The following is a 20,891-nucleotide window of genomic DNA, read 5'->3' on the forward strand; positions in this document are numbered from 1 at the left end:
TTCTCCTGTATTTGTTGGAATGGATGTGAGAGGTCAAATGTCCTATATGGCCTTGGCTGTGTGGATTGTTTGAATGAATAATTTAACTTTATTTGAAATTGAAAAATAAGTGGAAAAGGACTCTCTCTTTTTTTTCCTTCTTTTTCCTTATACTTTTCTTTCTTTCTTTCTTTATTCTCCCTTACCCGTTCTCTTCTCTGGCTCCCATCTATCTGCTTTGGTCGGTCTTCATCCTCTTTCCCGCAAGCCGCCGCCCCTCCGTCCCAGCCTCGCCATGCTGCTTCCCCATGCTACTGCTCATGCACTGCTTCTGCTGCTCCGCTTCGCTGTGCCACTTCCTCATGCTGTGCTGCACGCTCCTACCGTTGCTCCCCTACCCAAGCACGCATGGCTGCGGCTAAGGAATTGATGGCAGCTGGCGTGCTCGCGCCGGCAGGTCAGCTGTGGCGGGCGGCGTGCCCGCTCTAGCCGTGGAAGGTGCAGCTGGCCTCAGTCGTCGGCAAGCCTTTAACCTCCAGGTACAACACGATTTTGGATGCAATTTCAGCTGTGATCTTCAAAGTTGATGGGCAATCGGTAACAGCAGGCATGGGGAAGGGGGAGGAGCTGCGGGGAGCTAGTTTCTTTCTCCCGCTTGAAGAGTATCTTGAGCCCTAAGTAAGTTTATTGAATTAATGATACAAGCTTAAGTATCTAATGAACTTTCAAATGCAGGTTTAAAATGATTGGTGGACATATAGCACTTGTGGATGACTCTCGAAAAGAAAATGAATGAATATGAGGCATACCTTGAAGGCTAAATTTATTTTTTTTGAATTTGAGTATAGAAATGCCGCACTATTAAGAGGGATACATAATATTTGGTCTTTACATTGAAAAAGGTGCTCAAGATGACCTAATCAACCTATGAGAGATACCTTTGCATCGGCATTTTACTTGGGGATACTTAGAATGGTGATGATATGAGAGCTTCGGAGTATTCCAGAGTATTTTGGAGTTTTCGGAGAAAGCATCGGAAAACTCCGTAACTTAATGTCCCAACGGCTAGTTTCGCGGTTAGTTTCAGGGTGAAGGGTATAAATACCCCCTCACCCTCTCCCATAGTTACTCTCTTAACCTAACTTCGTGCTGAGCTTCAGAAAAGCATTCAAGTTCTCATCTTTACTCCCCTTTGGCATTCTTGGTGAGATTTGGTGGGGATTTAAGGAGGAATTCAAGGGAAGGGCAAGAGAGTGTACTAGTGAGCTGATTTCCCATTTCTTGAGAACCTTGTTTTTCGTCAAGCCGGTGATTTCGTGTTTGTTGCTCTTTGAGCTTCAAGCTCCTAGCCGGCTAGGTGTTGCCCGAGGAGTATCCAAGGTTATGGCTACCTACGGGAAGTTTGTATTACCTCAAAGATTGAGTAAGTGACTCTAACTCGATTTTTGTGGTCGCTAGAGGAAAATAGCTTAGGTGAGAAAAGTCCACCCTTTGTGGGTTTCTCAACGGAGACGTAGGCTTCAAGTATGGAGCTGAACTCCGGTAAACAAATTCTTGTGTCTCTTGTGATTGTTGTTCTTCATTTCGTTCATATTCAAGCATAAAATATATTTTTAGGGTTTGTGCTCGATCTAATTTTCTAGAAGGTTGCTTGCAGTTCTATCTTGTCCCTGAGACGTAGAATACCCTATCACTTAACCTATATTTGCCAATTTACTTTTGGACAAGCATTTCTTAGGGTTGTAGTTCACTCACATTATTCTTCGGCGAATCCGCAGATTTCTTCGGAAATTTCGCAAGTTGCAAAATTTTCGGAACATTCTCCGGAAACTCAGGAAGTTGCTTATAAACTTGTTCAAAGTTATGTAAAAATTTTCAAATTCGACTATTCACCCCACTCTAGTCGACATTCGAGATCCTTTCATCACTCGACCAATCTGCTCCAGAGAGCATGTATTGCGGGGCTTATTTGGTGGAGCTGTTTTGTTTTAGACCCTTTGGTAGGGGCTTCGCTCAAGCCCGTGGTGAAGCAGATGAGGGAACCCTGCCAAAGGACCTTAATACAATTTTGTGAAAATTTTGATTGTCTGCCACGGCGGATTAGTCCACATTGAAACTTGGCGGTGTATTTTAGTGGGCTACAATTTGGGCCGCAGTGGGCCACAAATGACCCCTTTTTTTATAAAGACCAATGACCTAATTGATTGTGGCTAGCGCGCGCGCTCTCTCTCATAGTGCTTTGCAGAATTTGCTGCTTGGTTACTTTCAAAGATGATTTACATGTCACCTATGTGTAAGTTACATTTTTGAACCACTAAATTTAAATTAAATGTACAGATACTCTCTTCGTTTAGCCCCTTCAATACGTTCAGATCAGATTTTGATTTTGCGTTAGTCCTATTTTACCGGATAAATTACATGCCCCTCCGTTTTTAAATATATGACGTTTAGGACAATCAAATGAGATATTTCTGAATAAATTAGCTTGTCCCAAACTAACGACAGGCATCTTTCTTATAAAACTATTTTTTCCCTGTTGAATAATCAAGATGTTTTTTCTTTTGCCTAAGAAAATTTAAGAGCTGCCATAAAAAATGAGGCACGTCCAAATTAAAGAGCCACTGTAAACACGTTTGGTGCCTTGTCGTACATTTTTTTTTTTGAAACACAACTCCTCAAATTTTTAGCATGTCATTTGATTCGCATCCCACAGGGAGGGTGAAAAAAAATTTAGGGAGGGTGCAGTCCGTCGTGAAAGCAAATAACTAAGGGCCATGGAGTCCAGAAACCCTTCTTATTTGTTTACATTTGCTCTATATAGTCATATGTAATCCCATGTGAAACTTGTCATACAAGCACACTAATTAATTCTTTCGCAAAAAAAGCACACTAATTAATTTGCATTACGTAATCTTGTCTGGATTAATCCACTACATGGGGAGAAAGCCAACGAAAATAACCATTCCGTAAAGTGAAGACAAAAGCAGAGTGCCCTCTCGTGCTCCCCAAGCATTATTGCACAAACTTTATTCTGCACGGTTAGGCCATGGCTTTCGTCAGCGATGATGTAAGCCTCCTAGTTGTACATATAAAATAGAATTGTTTTCGGAAAAAAAAGAAGAAGAAGAGAGAAGCAAACAAACTGTTGCTATTTGCGCCCTTCTTTGTCTTGGAAGGACTCCCTTGGCGTTGATAGGCGAGCTGTTTTGTAGTTTAAAATAAATTTTGCAACCGGTAACATGCTGTGGCCTTTGCATTTGCTGGGTCAGGTTGTGATTAGGTTAGGTCAGTGGGATTACATTACGAAAATGAAAAGGTACCCGCAGTTGTGAGCTGCGCACTTCCATAAACTACACTGTATCACCTACCAAAAAAAAACAAAAATCGCCATGCGCACTCCCTTGATCTTATTATCTAAACAAAATACAAAATTACAAGTATGATAGAGCCAAGAAGGACCATAAGTTCAGAACCGCCCATTGAAGAAATCGGGTGGCTAAAACTTTAAGTCGTTTCTCGTGCCAAAAATCTTTATAAAAGGTCTTTCCATTCCATTTGACCAAATGATCCCCTATAATAATTTGTAAAGCCAGGTTTGATGATTGTCCTATAGCAAACTAATTTCTAATGTTACGTGTTGGTTTTACAAATAATCCTCGTAATAATGTGTCATCTTAAATCTTATAAGGGAGTTTGTTTGATGTGGGTTCTAGCCATGCACATGCTATCTAGCTTTCAGAAAGTACCAAAGCTAGAAACTCAAACCCTCATTGGAAGCATCACGCGGTGTGTTAACATGTTTTAGTTGCAGGAAAGCTAGTAGGTCAAGTTTAGGTTATGTTATACAATTGTAGTCAACGAGCACATGCAAATCATGTTGCTAAGTTGCTAACAAAAATGTTTTTTTGGAAAGACACACTAAATATAGGAGGATCATCTTTTTCTATCATGAATATAATGTGTTATTTCCAAATTGCAGGAATGCAAATTATGTCTTTTAGGCAGGTGATGGACCGTCCGTATCCCTTGGCCATTAAATAAATTGACTAGAGGATCAGGACATATCTCTGTGAAAAAAAAGAAGAAATAGGTATTGTTACTGCTCCCCCCTCCCAAAATATAGCTATGTTTAGCTTTTCAAAAGTCAAATCTTTTTAACTTTGACCAACAATATCTATAAAAATAATTTATTTCAAATAAAAAATATTATATATTATAATAGTTGGTTTCACAATAAATCTACTAATATTATTTTTATGTTATTAGTTCCTATAATTATTTCTCTATTCACCGTTAAAGTTGAAAAGATTTGCTTTTGAAAAAAAATATAAACGTAGTTATATTTTGAGATAGAAGAGCATGGAATGCATAGATATAAACAGGTAAGGGCCATATGGACGATGGTGCCTTAAGGCCGAAGCTTGTGCTCTTCCACTTGTTCCTTGAAAAAAAATAGTTGAATCGGCAATTCGAGAGGTGCATAGCTGAACAAAAAACAAATGTTTGAATGCGGTTTTGAATAATGAAACAGAAAAGCCTTTTTTTTCCTCCTAGAAAGAAAAGCCTAGGCTAGAAAAAAGAAAAGGTACATGTGAGAGGGCGTTGTGCATGTCAGAGACTTTCAGGTTATAGCCTAGAAAGTATGCAGAGAAAAGAAAAGAAAAGAAAAGAAAACAGTAGAAAAGTGGGGTGGATACTACTATGATGGCGCAGGGTGGCACGAGCTTTCTAGTGTGGTCCGTCCGTTGGTGCGGTGCGGGCGCTCGCTGTTTGGGTCGCGGCGGTGAGGGTCCATCCGCCGTGTCGTGTCGTCCAATACCGGCGCCCCGGGCCGCGTCACCCGTCGGTGGACGCGGTACCAGCTTGCACAACCCGACGGCTGTTTCTGCTGACTTTGCCGGGGGACCCGCGCGTCGATCAGCCCACGTTATGCTACTGCAGCAGCAGCAGCTGATGATACGGTAGATCCGTGACTGTGACCAGACCAACCATGGGCACAAAACCATGGACACAGCTAATGACAACCTGTGGGATTCTCCATGATTCCATATCCATGTAGTGACTACTAAGGTTGGCAGGTTGTGTTTGGCATGGTAAAAGTAAAACAGCCATTTACAAAGTACTGTTATGCAGGAAAGATCAACACTTTTTTCGTTGTCAAGGTGTTAATCTTTTATTTTTCTTTTCGGTCATAACAAAGATATTCCACTATGGTAAATAGCATGTGACATGAAAATAGTGTACCTGGTCAAACTTTAAACTATCGAGCACACGCGCCACCTAAATATCTACGAAATACTAATATAGTTCTGCAAATTTTCTAGGTGCTGTTGTCGAATTCTAGCAAGATGTGACCCGAGAGAAAAAGGTTAGATCTTATCATTAATCCCAATGCCGTGTGACTATGAGAAGAAGCATCCTTCGCCTAAAACGACAGCAAATAAAATCTTAAAATTATCTGTAGAGTAATTTGCAAGGAAGGTTCCATTTCTGTCCTTGCAACAAGGGCAATACCAAGGGGACAGACACACCGACCTGGTATTATGGTAACAAGAACAAATCAGAAGATAGTTTAAGGATGGATCCAAAGATGACAATATCCTCCTAGAGATCAAGAAGATGGCATTGTCCAGCCAGTCAAAATAACATTATCTCATATTTGTCCCCAAAATTCCACCAACCAACGGTAGGAGAGGAGGAGGTTAGTTTGGTCAAATGACAAGAAGAAGAGCCCTTTGCTTGTGCCAGTAAGTATCAGTGGGCAAATCAAATAGATTTTAATTAATCAGTGGATGGCAGGTGCGACACGGCTTCATGATTTTGTTTTCTAGGGAGGGCGGGCGTCTTCCTACCGGCTTCTTCCCGGTGCGGTGGTGTGGATAGACATGGCTTTGCATTCGAAACATGTATATGGTGGGCAAATTCGGTATAAAAAAGCGGCACTTTTGGGAGAAATTTAATCACCTGGACCAGCTTGGTGCCCGGGTGTGCACTTGGCTTGGAGTGGTCACCGTCACCCTGTCCGCGTCGTTTGGTCAGCGGGGCCCGCCTCGCATGTCTTTTCTCGTTTCATCCTTCACGAACGTGTAATTTCTATCTAGGTCTAGAAGGTGTTTGCATTATTCTTTTACATAGAGTATCATTTATTTTCGGAAATGGTGTCTTTAGTGAAGTTGTTTTTGAGAAATTAAGCGAACATTTTTAGACGTGCATAGCACGTTTTTCATTAAGAAGAGAAGATATGTGCAGTTACAGAGTAGGCCACTCGAGGAAAAAAAAGAAAAGGTACAACAGCTTACTTGCTTTAGAAAAGAACAGAAACAAGAATAGTACTTTAAGAATTTTTTATAATCATGTTCCGAAAGAGGAGTTTAAATGACCATAAGTATTTTCCAAGTAATATTTTCTAATGAAGATCTTCGTTCAAAAGATATGTTTTCTATACTTTTACACCTTCACGAATACATACATGCTCACCGTAATTGATTAGTCAGAGTTAATATAGAGAATTCAAATTTTGCTGAGAATCATCTATCACTTTCCTTTATTATTATTATTGCTCTTCTATGCTTGTTGGGCACATTATCATTTTTAAGATATAATTAAGCTAGAATCTTAACTAAGCACGCGGCAATTTTTCGTACTTCATTAAATGGACAACTCATATTCATATCTTATACGAAAGATAACAACTCGATCCATTTTTTATAGAATTCTTTGTTCAGGTTAATAACAACACACCTAGACTAAATGGAAAAGACTTAACCGGTAAGGAAACTGGGCTCAAAAGTTGCCCATGGCCAGAATAGCAAATTCCAACACCATCAGGTATCAAGCTGCAAAAGCGGTAGATAAACTTGACGGTAGGGTAGGTTTAACGCCTGCGACAGGCTGGCACCCGGAATATGCCGTGATGCCGTCCACCTTCCCCATCCTCAAGTCCCGAAAATACCCTTCTCTCCAACTATAAATAGACCTTCCGGAAGCCATTCTAAACCTTCCCCATTTCCGCAAGCTTTCTGGTGCCATAAGCAATAGAGCCCCCGGTCGCCCAGGCCTTCTTCTCTTTGAGCTAAGTCCCTGCTCCCTTTCTTTTCTTTCACTCAGGTCCTCGTAGTTTCTTCTCCTTCAGAGTCGTCTCCTCCTCCCTGAAGAAACTCTTGCAGACAGCCCCCTTAGGTTTTTCGAATTCTAGTTGGCCGCTCCCTCCTTTGTAGATCCGGGGAACCCTGCCGCCGCCCCCATGTATACCCACCAGTTTCTCTAACGTCCGTCGTCCTCCGATGAAGCTGCACGTCCTCCGCATCCGCCGTTCCCACTCCTTCTCCGTCGCCTTCCTGTACTGGTTCTACGTCTTCTCATGAACGCATCGCCCCCCTCAAGAACGCCAGCATCTCTTCCGTTCTCTAGGTTGTTAGATCTCCCTTAGTTTCTTGAATCTTTGATTTTTTTCCCGCCCCTTCCTTCCAAAAAAAGTCCCTCCTTTGAGCTGAGTCTGTCCAAGAAGAAGAGCAATCATCCGACAATGTCGTCGCGCCGTAGCCCGAGCCCTGACAGCAACACCGACAGCGGCAGCGCCGGCGGCGGGTTCGCCGCCGACGAGCGCAAGCGCAAGCGGATGCTGTCCAACAGGGAGTCCGCGCGCCGGTCCCGCGCGCGGAAGCAGCAGCGGCTGGAGGAGCTGGTCGCCGAGGTGGCCCGCCTCCAGGCCGAGAACGCGCAGGTGCAGACCCGCATCGCGACCTTCGACCGCGAGCTCAGCAAGGTGGACGGCGAGAACGCCGTGCTGCGCGCACGCCACGGCGAGCTGGCCGGGCGGCTGGAGTCGCTGGGCGGCGTCCTGGAGGTGCTCCAGATGGCCGGCGCCCCCGTGGACATCCCGGAGATCCCCGACCCGCTGCTCCGCCCATGGCAGCCCCCTTTCCCGATGCAGCCCATCGCCGCCGACGCCTTCCAGTTCTGAGAGCCGGCTGCCTCGACTACCAAGACATGGCCGTGGGATTGCCATGGTCACCTACTGCTATGATTACTACTGCTAAGCTCATGTACTAGTTTGTGGTTGTGTCTCTGCAGCTTGGCTGCTTATGTTCTTAATCATGGTTTGCTGTGTTATATTAATCTAGACAATTAGTAATAATCAGTTTGTGGATCTGAACTTGTGATTGCAATTTGTAGCAATGTGCTCCAATGGCTTGTGATTGTTGTAATGTCCTGATGAATTTCAAATGAACATTATGAATTTCAAATGAATATCTGTGTGATTGTAATATATTTATGCTGATTTATCTGTGTTATTGAATGGTATGATGGTGAATCCAATCTGTGAGCTGCTTGTGTGTACAGATGGATTTCAAGTGAGGCTAAGCATTACCCCATGACTCGGTAAGATGGGGAGAACGAGAGATGCAAATGGCTGTCGTTGTGACTTTTGGCTTTAGAACAGATGTAAAAATGGTTGTATCTTGCTGTTCGAGTGTTTAGGGGAAGAAATTGAGATGATTGGAATCACATTTTCATGGATCCCATACCAGGTACCCTGGTCTCTCCATCGAAAGTTCGAGACGATTATGCCGGTCACTTTTACTCCCCGTTCCTTCGAGAACAAAGGCTCTTACTCACAGGGTCTCCCCATGTTTGTGCTCGCTTGTTGCTTCCTTAATCTGTGTTTGATGTTAATTCCATTTGAACTTAGGAATCGCAAACATGAGGTTAGAGATCATCCTACGATTCCTCCGAACCATGGAGAAAGTCTTCCCATCCTTTGAAATTCATTTACGATTCTAGTAGCAATGTTCCATTTTTCCTCCACAACTCCTTTGTTCAAAGGAGACGTGGTTGCTCCGAATTCACCAAATTCTGTTTTGAAGTTGAGCTCGTTATTTTTTGTTCAGTTCTTAGCTCCTGACCCAAAAAAGAAAAGCAAGCAAAACTGGTGGTGCCCCTCTGCCCTTACACAGTTCCACGGATCGTTGGTGGACCTGTACCATGGAATTTCTTGTTCATAGGCTCAAATTAGAACAGCAGTACTATGTTTTTAGACCATGAAAGGTCGGAATCACATTTTCATGGATCTCATAATGTACTCTCTCTGCATCGAAACGGTTATACTCGTCACTCCCCGTTCCTTGAAGAACAAAGGCTCTTACGTCTCTGAATTCAGAACTCTGTTTCGAACTTTTGAGCTTCCTCGTTGCTTCCTTAATCTGCTGTTAGCTCGTGATCACCAAAAGTTCCGTCTAAACAGATATGAAAATGGCACGCTAATTTCGGTATTAGATGTTCATTTGCATTTGAACCTAGGAATTGGAAACATGAGGTTAGAAATTCATTTCCACGATTCCTCCAAACAATGGAGAAACTCTTCCCATCCTATGAAATTCATTCGCACCAATTGTACCAGCAATGTTCCATTTTTCCTCCACAGCTACTTTGTTTAAAGGATCCGTACTTACTCTGAATTAGTGAATTCACTAGATTCTGTTTTGAAGTTGAGCTCGTTATTTTTGTTCAGTTCTTGGCTCCTGACGAAAAAAAATCCTATCTGAACAGCAGCCACAAAACTGGTGGCTTCCCTTTGTCCTTGCACAGTTCCATGGATCGGGATGGACCTGGACCACGAAATTCTGGTTCATGGGCTCAAATTAGAACACTTGTGCTATCCTTTTAGGCCAGTTTAAGGCCTTACTTTTAGCTGGGCCTTGCATAGCATCCATTTCGTTGACCCATTCTAACAAGCGAGCATCATCATCATCAGAGCTTATCCTCCTCCTCAAGCTCTATCCATTTCCAGTGCTCCGTCAAACCCTATAATAACACTATAACAGGGAAAAGTAACCATCAAATATCTATGGGTCTTGGAGCAGACACGAGACGTGTCCTCATCCTCTGCATCTGCTCCAGTTAACGATCGACACGAAGACGACGAAGCAAACCAAGAAATGGCAGCTCCGGTCAGGGAAATCTTTCTTCAGTCTCGTACGCATCCGAGCCGCCGCAGCGGCACAAATTTCTCACCAGCAGCAAAATTGGCCACAGCATGAGCGCGACAGCACCTGATACTTGCACACAGGAAACACTTGTCTGAATGCACACAGGAACAATAGGAAGATCCATTGCTACAAGTATTATCACTTGTAATTTCCAATTCCCAGTATCTTTTTTAGATGTAATAACTGGGTGATCAATGGGCATACAGACAATTACATGTTATGGTACCTCCAGACAGAGTTTTTACAGGCCACCTGAACGGCAACTCCCTTGTACATACTGTTGTTGCCCATATACACAATAATCTGACAAAATGACGCGGTTATTGATTCAATATGACTAATTTCCATATCAACCAACAGTTGCCCATGACACAACCGGTGCGGTGCAGTGCAAACACCGGCTGCCAGTAAATGTATGCCATTTGCCTGCCGAAATGGGTGTTGGCCTCGATCACGGCCCGATCGTGCCCGTGTCGAAGTAGAGCGTCGTCCCAGAGGAGGATCCACCTCCAGTGACGCCCTCCATGAGCGCGAAACGCATGTCCTCAGATGGCTTCCAGTGCCGCTTCCGCTGGTTGATGAACCAGTTGTTGATCTGCTTCGGGTCCAGGCCGGTCATCGCCGCCAGCCTCACCTTATCCTCTTCCTGCCAAAAGCACCAGCATGTCATCCCAAGATCGCGGCCAGATCAGTTCTGGGTACAGTTTTGACTATTTCAATACGTGTTTTCAGGGTGTTACCGTAGGGTATGGCCAGCGGTAGTGCGTGTTCCACCAGTCCATCAGAGCTGACCGAGCATCCTTTGGTAGCTTCCCTTTCTTCCTCTTCTTCAAGAACTCGGACCGCAGGCGGCTGAGACAGCCACTGTACTTCTTCAGCAGCATCTCCTTGAGCTCACGGTCAGCCAAGCGCGAGCTGTGCTCCTGCCCCAGGTCGGTCGCATCTGTGTCTCCTGAGCATGGTTCATCCTCCGAGGACCCTACCATTTCATCTTGATGCAGAACAAGACGGATTCAAGCATCATAATAAGATTTCAGCACAGTAAGAGAGCATTATTGATATTTAGATTACAGGATATTTATGCAAAGCAGAGACACGATGCAATCCACAGGCTGTTACATACTGACAACTATCCCTTTGTTTATGAACCAAAGAGAAGCACATTCAAGAACCAGACAGCAACTAAATCACATTCTGAAACAAGGCATATCTGGATTAACGAGCAACAATTTGGGCAGATAACGATTTTTTTTTTCAATAACAACAGAAAACCAAAGATTTCATCAATGACAGTAGTCCACATCAACAGAACAAGACGGATTCAAGTATCATAATAAGATTTCAGCACAGTAAGAGAGCATAATTGATATTTAGATTACAGGACATTTATGCAAAGCAGAGACACGATGCAATCCACAGGCTGTTACATACTGACAACTATCCCTTTGTTTATGAACCAAAGAGAAGCACATTCAAGAACCAGACAGCAACTATATCACATTCAGAAACAAGGCATATCTGGATTAACGAGCAACAATTTGGGCAGATAACGATTTTTTTCAATAACTACAGAAAACCAAAGATTTAATCAATGAGAGTAGTCCACATGAAAAATGTGCTTTACATTGTTTTGAGGTAAACATGATTTCGAGTTCAAAGCAAAACAAAGCGCAACAAGTAGATGTTTAGTTAGTGACTGCATATTCTGTCTAATCTACTGCACAAGGGTTAATTGTTCAAATTTTTATCTTTCTTACCAAATTTTGTAAATGCTTAATGTTTTCTTCCAAAACACCCAGTGCATTTAAGATGACGACGACGACAACAACAACATAGCCTTTCAGTCCCAAGCAAGTTGGGGTAGGCTAGAGTTGAAACCCAACAAGAGTCACAAATCAGGGTTCAGGCACATGAATAGCTGTTTTCCAAGCACTCCTATCCAGGGCTAAATCTAAATCTTTAGGTATATTCCATCCCTTCAAATCTCCTTTTATTGCCTCTTCCCATGTCAATTTTGGTCTTCCTCTGCCTCTCTTCACAAAACTGTCACACCTTAGGGTTCCACTACGCACCGATGCCTCTGGAGGCCTTCGTTGGACATGTCCAAACCATCTCAGCCGGTATTGGATAAGCTTTTCTTCAATTGGTGCTACCCCTAACCTATCACGTATATCCTCATTTCAGACTCGATCCCTTCTCGTATGACCACAAATCCAACGCAACATACGCATTTCCGCAACACTTATCTGCTGGACATGTCGTCTTTTTGTAGGCAAACATTCTGCACCATACCACATTGCAGATCTAATCGTCATCCTATAAAACTTGCCTTTTAGCTTCAATGGTACCCTCTTGTCATATAAAATTCCTAATGCTTGACACCACTTCATCCACCCCGCTTTGATTCTATGACTAACATCTTCATCAATATCCCCATCTCATTGTGGCATTGATCCTAAATATCTAAATGTATCTTGGGTTTCCAAACTAACATCTCCCTCCTCATGTGTTGTATATATATTCAGTTTTAGTTCTGCTGAGTCTAAAACCTTTTGACTCTAGGGTCTCCCGCCACAACTCCAGTTTCCTATTTACTCCTGCTCGACTTTCATCAACTAGCACTACATCATTCGCGAAGAGCATACACCAAGGGATATCTCTTTAAATGTCCCTTATTACCTCATCCATCACCAAGGCAAATAGATAAAGGCTCAAAGCAGACCCTTAATGCAGTCCTATTCTAATCGGAAAGTCATCTATGTCGCCATCACTTGTTCGGACTCTAGTTACAACATTGTTGTACATGTTCTTAATAAGTCCAACGTACTTTGTTGGGACTTTAAGCTTGTCCAAAGCCCACCACATAACATTCCTTGGTATTTTGTCATACGCCTTCTCCAAGTCAATGAAAACCATGTGTAGGTCCTTCTTCTTCTCCCTATACCGCTCCATAACTTGTCTTATTAAGAAAATAGCTTCCATGGTTGACCTTGCAGGCATGAAACCAAATTGGTTCATAGAGACCCGTGTTATCCTTCTCAAACGATGCTCAATAACTCTCTCCCATAGCTTCATAGTATGGCTATCAACTTAATTCATCGATAATTAGTACAACTTTGAATATCTCCCTTATTCTTGTATATTGGTACCAGTATACTTCTCCTCCACTCTTCTGGCATCTTGTTCGATCGAACAACTTGGTTAGCCATACTATGGCTATATTCCTGAGGTATCTCCATACCTTAATTGGGATACCATCCGAGCCCATCGCCTTACCACTTTTCATCCTTTTCGACGCCTCTCTGACCTCAGATTCTTGTATCTTCCGCACAAAGTGCCTGTTGATGTCATCAAAAGAGTCATCCAACTGCAAGGTTGTGTTCTCATTCTCACCATTGAACAATTTGTCAAAATACTTTTGCCATCTATGTTTGATCTCATCCTCCTTTACCAAGATGTTCTCCATTTCATCCTTAATGCACTTAACTTGGTTGAAGTCCCTCGTCTTTCTCTCACGAACCTTAGCCATCCTATAGATGTCCTTCTCTCCTTCCTTCGTACTTAATCATTGGTAAAGATCCTCATACACCTTACCCTTTGCCACACTTACTCGCTTTATGATCTTCTTTGCCTCCTTGTACTTCTCTATGTTGTCCACACTCCTGTCATGGAACAAGCGCCTATAGCATTCTTTCTTCTCCTTAATAGTCCTTTGGACTTCCTCATTCCACCACCAAGTATCTTTATCTACGCCTCTACCCCCCTGGTCACTCCAAGCACCTCCGAGGCCACCTTCCGAATGTAGTTTGCCATCTTCTCCCACATGTTGTTTGCATCCTCTCCTTCCTTCCAAGGGCCCTAGGTAGTTGCTATAGCTCCTCAAAATTGGAGTTCTCTAAGATGCACTATATGACTTTACTTAACCTTTTTTCTGTTAGAATATGAGATCATAACACATTGTTGAACTAAACAGATATATGCATTCATTAGTGCTACTTTCTGCATGCATTTACATAACTGAATAGACCAAAGAATACTTATTTGGTGTTCACTGGTCTTGTCATTTTGGGATTAGTATTCTTATAATATATATGGTTGCACAAAGCTTCGATCAATTATTTCAGTTTCTTATAATATTTATCTCAGTTACCTGACATTTCCAATATTAGTTATACACACTGCTCGCTTGCAGACTCTCATTGCATGCATTTATAATATTAATATGTGTGCACACTACTAGTGGTTTGATCGAATTGTCACATTAGACATATAAAATCATTATCCCTCTATGTAAACAGGAGATATATTTTTTGTGGTCCATTCAAATAATTGTGTTTCATGCTCCTTTGCAGTAACCTGCACGTTTCTACTTGGCATTGCCTCAATAGACTGGAGGTCTGGAATGGCAAGAAAAAAACAAAACATGAACAGTTCTGACGAGCACTGTGCTACTGTTTGTTAGGTAGTATTAAAGGTTTCACATGCTTCCATAGTTACCAAACACCGTCCTTTTGACTTTATTAAGGGGCTGTTTGGATACGAGGTGCTAAACTTTAACAGTGTCACATCGGATGTTTGGATGCTAATTAGGAGGACTAAACATGAGCTAATTATAAAACTAATTGCAGAACCTTGTGCTAATTCGCGAGACGAATCTATTAAGCCTAATTAATCCATCATTAGCAAATGGTTACTGTAGCACCACATTGTCAAATCATGGACTAATTAGGCTTAATAGATTCGTCTCGCGAATTATACTCCGTCTGTGCAATTAGTTTTGTAATTAGCTTATGTTTAGTACTCCTAATTAGCATCCAAACATCCGATGTGACAGGTGTTAAACTTTAACAGGTGTTTCCCAAACACCCCCTAAACATGTGAAGTTTCCAAAAGTCCGTGGTGTTCACGGCTCCAAATTCACCTGTTATGGTGGTGAGATGTCACAATATACATGGAATTGCCGATGAGAACAGAAAGCAACTCTAACTGTAAGCAGGTAAAGAAAATTATTTATCTCCATCCGCGGGCTTAACTGGAAGCGAACCCAAACTCGCTCTTACTATATGTTTAAGCTGCATTAGCAAGCAACAACTGATGATTTTACCTGTAAGCGCATCGACCAAAAAAAACTTCATCTTGAATCACAGAAAATAATAATAAAGCACATGGAAAATCCCTCTGTGAGCGTAATTGTTGTGCTTAATCACTGGTTACCACAACAAAATCATGGACGAGATCATATATAGCATCAGAAAACCATGCGATACATTGTTAAGAAAGCCAGGCCAGCATCCAGAGCAAAATCTTGAGCTGCCCCACGACAAGAAATTTCCACCACTGGGCACAGTAACTATGGCTAGCATGGACGAGCAAGATTCTCTTTTCCCCAAAGCCATCCAAGCAGTGTCACTGCCCATCAGCGCTCTCTCTAGTTCCATCAGTCATCAGAGCCAGCCTACAAAGTCTACAAGCACCAGCTACCTCCATGCCCTCTCTCTCCATCATCTAGAGAGAGAAGAAGAGAGTGCGGAGAGAGAGAGTTGCAAAGGCAAAGCCATGGTGCACAGGAACCATGGACAAAAACCCTACACGAGCAGTCGAGCAAGCTAGCACACGCCCAGAACTTTACTCATCCGACCCCGGCGTCTGACACCCCTGCACCCCATTTGCATGGACACGATTTGACCACACAAGAACACGCACACGCACACGCACACGCATTCATCAAAGCTAGCTATCCTCCTCTTCCCCCAGCCCGGCCCCTATATTCGCACACACACGCTAGCTTTCTTCAGTCTTCGTTCATCTCACACAAGAGCAATAATGCACGTCCTGCACAGATGCATGTCATGTCCGCAATGGCGATGCCAAGGCCAGCTCGTACTTGCTTGCCTAAGCTCACCGGCGGATGGAGGAGGAGGGAGTCGCATGCGATCGATGCGAGCGGGGTCGTTACCGGAGAGCGAGGCGGCGCCGCCGCAGAGGGTGCTGAGCTGCGTCCGGACGCTGCTGAGGAAGGACGCCGCCTCGTCGAACGGCCGCGACAGCTCCTCCTTGTACCGCTCCAGCACTCCGCAGTACGCCTCCTGCACGCGCCCCCGCCGCCGCCGCCGTCGCGCCGATCACATGTAATAACAGCGCAAGGAGTTAGAACAGGCGAGAGGCGCGTGGTGTGCGCGCCGTGCTTGGCTGCTGCTTCGCAGACGGGTGAGCGCTTGGCGTACCATGAACTCGTCGAGCTCGGGGTCCAGGCCGACCTCCCCGCCGGCGGCCGCGGCGGCGCGCCGCTCCCGGCCGATCTCCTCCAGCAGCGTGGCCACCTCCGGCGGCGCGCCCACCTGCCACGCCAAATCAAGAACCGCGTAATTAAAGACGCAATCTTTCCGCAATTCTCGGCGAGCGCAAGCTAGCCACCACATGATCCATGCGACGGCGAGGTACCTTGCGGCACTCGATGTAGGCGGAGAGGAGGGAGGGGTAGCGCGGGTGCCCGGCGATCTGCGCCTTCACCAGCTCCGTCAGATCCGCGGGCGGCGGGGGAGGCTGCGGCGGCGGCGGTGGGGGCGAGCCCGCTCCACCGGCGACACCGGACGCCTCGCTGGCCGCGGCCGCGGAGCCTCCGCCGCCGGCGCGCGAGATCCCTGGGTGGATGCTGTACAGATCCTCCATGCCCGCCGCTCCAATCTTCCTCTTGACTGGAACTAGAACTCGCCCGCCCAGCAGCCAAGCAGCTACACCTCTAGAGCTATAATCTTCTGCTCTTCTGCCTATCTACATGCATCTGTGCACACATCCAGATAATAAAATGGCTAGAAATAGTAGTAGAAGAAGACTCCGGTGGTTTTGTTTCTTTATTGGTTTGGTTCTTGGGGCATGTGTGGATACGGGCCAGGAAGCTCCAGGAAGACGAAGCAGCGGCGGCAGCGGCAGGAGAAGAAAAGGGGGGGCAAGAAAGGAAGGGGAAGGGGAACTAGCAGCAGCCGCTCGCACTGCAGACCCTGCTGCAGCTGCTGCTGTTGGAGCTGCAGGCGCAGAAGCTGGGCGTGATCTCAGCAGCAGCGGGATACATGGGGTTGAACTGGCTCTCTCTGGCTGCTGGCTGCTTTGGGAGGATGATGGAGGAGGCAGTGCCTGCCAGGGAGAAGCAAAGGGAAGATTGGGAAAAGGCAAAGGAATAGCTGGGGAGGTAAAGCTAGGTGTTTTTTCTGTGGGAAGAAAATAAATAAATGTGCAGGGATGGTTTGTTTGGGGTCTTTGTATGGTAGGGGTTTTTTCTTTCGTTTTTTCATTATACAATTTTTTTAGGTAGAGGGAGGGAGAAGAAGCTGCACTATTGTGAGGGGATTAGGTGATTGTTGTTTTTGCATGAGAGGCCTAGAATGGGTAGGATTTCCAGAGATGCCCTTTTGCTACTTGCTAGGTATGATCATATTGCATGGTTCCTTTTAGAGCTGGCTGGAGCATGAGGAAAAATGAATCTCAAACTTTTAAGCACTTCCACAACAAACAGTTTGCATTGTAATTTCTGTTATAAAACTCTCATGTAATTGATTAAGCAAATTGCACGTTTATCCCAACCACTTCTAGTATTTGGACAACAAAAAGGTGCAAATCATGTTTGAAAAGTAGGAGTTTTTAAGGAAAGATTAAAATTTTTAATACATAGGAATGCTTGTCTGTTGTTTAATTTGGGAGAAGAAACGATACTACGTGCGACCGCGAGCAAGGACGTTGTCATATTTAATTTAGGCATGCTCGCTGCAGCTGCTTGAATGCAAGTTTTCATACACTTGAAAGAGAGTGGATTTGTACAGCTACAAATGAAAAGCAGCCGCAGCGGCTGTTCCAATCATGCTGATAATTGATGTGGGGTGATGTAATTAATGATGTAATAGATCACAAATCACTATAAAAGACTATATATGTACTCTATCCAATCCGGGCCATTAGTCTAATGAATCATGTCCCTCTCCCCCTAAAGGAACAATATACAATCCCTTGGTTATACATGAAGTTTCCTAAACTAAAAAAAGCAAATTTAACCTACTGATTGTGTTCTAAAAGGAGGTAGCTCTACTATTTCTACTTCCATGGTTCAAATGCAAATCCCTAGTTCTTCAAGCACGTGATAGGAAAATGTAACAAGCGACTTGATCAGTAGTCAGTACTACAGGGAAAAGAAAGAGGGAAGGGGAGATTGGAGGGTGCAGAGGCAGGCACAGTGGGTAAACCAAGGGCACTGTCCTCTCTGAAGTCCCTCTCGTCGCCCTGTTGCTTCCTTGCTGCTTCGAAGGAGGAGATGGGCCTCTGCAGCCTGGGCCCGGAGAACACACGCGAGCACCGGGGTAGGCCCCGCGGCGAGGCTCGCACGTGGGAGGTGCGTGGGCCCTGCACACCGGCCCAGTGAAAGGTAGGCCTGCTGCGAGGGACCCACATGTCGGTGAGGGGTGGGTGCGCCAGGCAGAGGCCCGTGGGTGTGGGTGGGAGAGGTGAATGGAGTGGGGGCAGGCGCCCGTCTTTCCCGCCGTCCCATCGCCAGTACTACCGACGTGACATTCCGCCACGTGTCATCTTATCACCCGATCCGTTCTACCGTCAGCTTGGTATGAATTTGAAATGTCTGGATTTTGCGGTACCGATTGGAATTTGAAATGTCTGAGTTTGCGGTACTATTTTTCTAAAAGAAATAAACTAAGCTAGATGCAGGTGGGGATTTTATTTTTATAATTCCTTATGGTCTAGCATCTATAAATTTTGAGCGTTAGTATTTTTCATTGACGTGATGATGTAGTTCTTGTGTTGGCATCGAGTGTTGGCTTACACTAAAGAAAAGGAGAAAAAAATAATTTTAGCGGCTTCTCCTCCCTCCCTGAATATTTATTTCCTCCAAAATTACCCACATTATCATTATAAAGTCGTTTTGCTAAACATTTTTAATGAACTTTAGCTTCACCAAAAAGTTATCTTCTCTACCGTTAAAGCTAAAGTGAGTCCCAAAGAAAACAAATGCTATTGCCATTGTGTAACTAACCGGCTCTAGTGTAAAACAATGGAAATGGTAACTGGAACCGTATGCGCGGTCGTAGCTGGGATACTGTTCTCTGAGGCCTTGTTTAGTTGCCAAAGTTTGAAGGTGTCAAATTACTGTTACAGCACTGTAGTACACTGTAGCATTTCGTTTGTATTTGTGAATTATTGTCCAAACATTGACTAATTAGGCTCAAGAGATTCGTCTCGCAAAGTACAACAAAACTGTGCAATTAGTTTTTAATTTTGTCTACATTTAGTACTCCATGCATGTACCGCAAGTTTGATGTGATGGAGAATCTTCTTTTTACATAGTGCCAAAGTTGGGAGTTGGGGGTGCACTAAACAAGGGCTGAGATTAACAAGCAGGTTGCAGTGGTTGTGGGTCCAGGTCTTTCATCTCTGGAAAATTTGCCCCCGTGCCAGACGATCTTCGCCGGACAAAACGTCAAGCAAAGCATGAGAGCTTTTGCATCGTACCAACAATATCAAGGAGAAACTAATTATTGGCTTCAACCACTTAATATTGCTCAACAGTGGCCTATAAATGAACAGTTGGTGCTAGCTATCCCTGCCCACTGGTGTCTCCTCGCCCTCATCCTACATGGGAATTCAGATTACGCGGCTGTTTGGCACAGCTAGCTCCAAGATAAGGTACGTTTAGATTATTGTTCACTTGAGTCATCCTGTCACTAATAATTTGTTTTTAATATATATTTAAATCATTTTATCTTAGCGTAGAGCTGGGAGTTGTAGCTTCGCAAACGGAGTTTTACAACCGAACAGAAATAACACAACATGCAAAAGTTTCTGCTTGTTTTGTTGAATATTGCGCGACCAAGACGACAAAGAAGGCCGATGGAATTTGTGGGAGTGAAATTTTTATACCCCATTGTGTTACCATTGTGGACTTGGAAAATATCAGCACAATTGGGATCAGGATGTAGCTCGTGAAATTGCCTAAATTTACTATTCATTTTTCCATTTTATCCTAGGCTTAACGTGGACTCAAAGTTGTTTTAATTATATTTTCTAAAAATACACTTGGCATCTGATTTAGTGACTTTTACTTTTGGTTGTGAATTTGTGATGCACAGCACAGTTGAGAATTTTAGTTTGTAATGTGGCAATTCTATTGTTCAGAAAAGAATAAGAAATACTATAGTAACGAGAGCCAAAATGTGGTCAAATACACACCGGGTCCCACAGCTATTGTCCATCTGTACTGTGATTCTTGGCGAGCGAAGGACAGAGGAAGAGGGAGGCATGTGAGTTTGTGCTCAAACAGTGTAGCTGACCGGAGGTCACGACTCAATTCAATTAATTGCAACTAGACTTGCTTGTTTCCTCGCCTTGTTGCAAGTGTTCCCCACATCCTTATTCAATGTTTGTTTGCTCGGTACGCTGATTATATCTCTCTCTGTCTCTGGTGACAATGAATTTCTCATGAATTTCAAGATTTTAAGGCACCACCCAAAAGGCGGGGTCATAAGGTTTCCAACCGAGGCCTTAAATGTTTAATACTAATTCTAAATGACTTCATACTCCCTCTAGATAGACAGATTCTATAGAAGAAAATTAAAAATTTGTGTAAATACTGGGGCATAATTAAACCTGCTGGTCATGATATCATAGTTCCAAAATCAGTGTAGTCATGGAAAGGAGAGAGATAAAAAGGAAGAGAATATTCATTAGGATTACTGAGTACTATAATGTAAAGCAAAGCAACCTGATTATTCAATCCCTAACACTATTAAAGCTGGGAATAGCACTTAAGGTACTGTGCCCAATGCAGAGCTAAGCTATAGCTTTCCCGTCCAAGCTCCAAATGCCACCACACATGCAAAGCTGTTCTGTCCTGAAGCCAAGGAGGGGCTAAAACAGTCTTGTGGACTT

General features: G+C 43.9%; 2 protein-coding genes and 1 long non-coding RNA gene across 4 annotated transcripts; 2 read left to right on the forward strand and 1 right to left on the reverse strand.

The window, feature by feature from the left end:
- The first annotated feature begins 194 nt into the window (after positions 1 to 194).
- Positions 195 to 903, forward strand: LOC111256660. Of its 2 annotated transcripts, none has more exons than XR_002676823.1 (2): positions 195 to 518; positions 584 to 903. It is a non-coding gene; the product is annotated as an uncharacterized LOC111256660 (long non-coding RNA). The 2 variants fall into 2 exon arrangements; XR_002676824.1 differs by having other exon boundaries at positions 587 to 903.
- A 6,078-nt stretch (positions 904 to 6,981) lies between these two features.
- On the forward strand, positions 6,982 to 8,250 carry LOC101754036 (bZIP transcription factor 53). Its single transcript, XM_004960327.3, has one exon. The coding sequence runs from the start codon at positions 7,505 to 7,507 to the stop codon at positions 7,940 to 7,942; it is 438 nt and encodes a 145-aa protein (XP_004960384.1). The 5' UTR covers positions 6,982 to 7,504; the 3' UTR covers positions 7,943 to 8,250.
- A 1,814-nt stretch (positions 8,251 to 10,064) lies between these two features.
- On the reverse strand, positions 10,065 to 17,171 carry LOC101754430 (homeobox protein knotted-1-like 10). Its single transcript, XM_004960328.2, has 5 exons — positions 16,410 to 17,171; positions 16,193 to 16,306; positions 15,925 to 16,054; positions 10,709 to 10,959; positions 10,065 to 10,614 (listed from the first exon to the last, which is right to left on the reverse strand). The coding sequence occupies exons 1-5, from the start codon at positions 16,635 to 16,637 to the stop codon at positions 10,420 to 10,422; spliced, it is 918 nt and encodes a 305-aa protein (XP_004960385.1). The 5' UTR covers positions 16,638 to 17,171; the 3' UTR covers positions 10,065 to 10,419.
- Positions 17,172 to 20,891: the final 3,720 nt, after the last annotated feature.

Source organism: Setaria italica, chromosome III (genome assembly GCF_000263155.2).
Source record: "Setaria italica strain Yugu1 chromosome III, Setaria_italica_v2.0, whole genome shotgun sequence".
NCBI lineage: Eukaryota > Viridiplantae > Streptophyta > Magnoliopsida > Poales > Poaceae > Setaria > Setaria italica.

Excerpts from the sequence above, each read along its gene's own strand:
- LOC101754036 (XM_004960327.3), top strand. The coding sequence starts at position 7,505 with ATGTCGTCGCGCCGTAGCCCGAGCCCTGACAGCAACACCGACAGCGGC.
- LOC101754430 (XM_004960328.2), bottom strand. The coding sequence starts at position 16,637 with ATGGAGGATCTGTACAGCATCCACCCAGGGATCTCGCGCGCCGGCGGC. Across the intron at positions 16,307-16,409 it reads CCTACATCGAGTGCCGCAAG|GTGGGCGCGCCGCCGGAGGT; the intron begins GTACCTCGCCGT and ends TTGGCGTGGCAG. Across the intron at positions 10,615-10,708 it reads ACCGCTGGCCATACCCTACG|GAAGAGGATAAGGTGAGGCT; the intron begins GTAACACCCTGA and ends TGCTTTTGGCAG.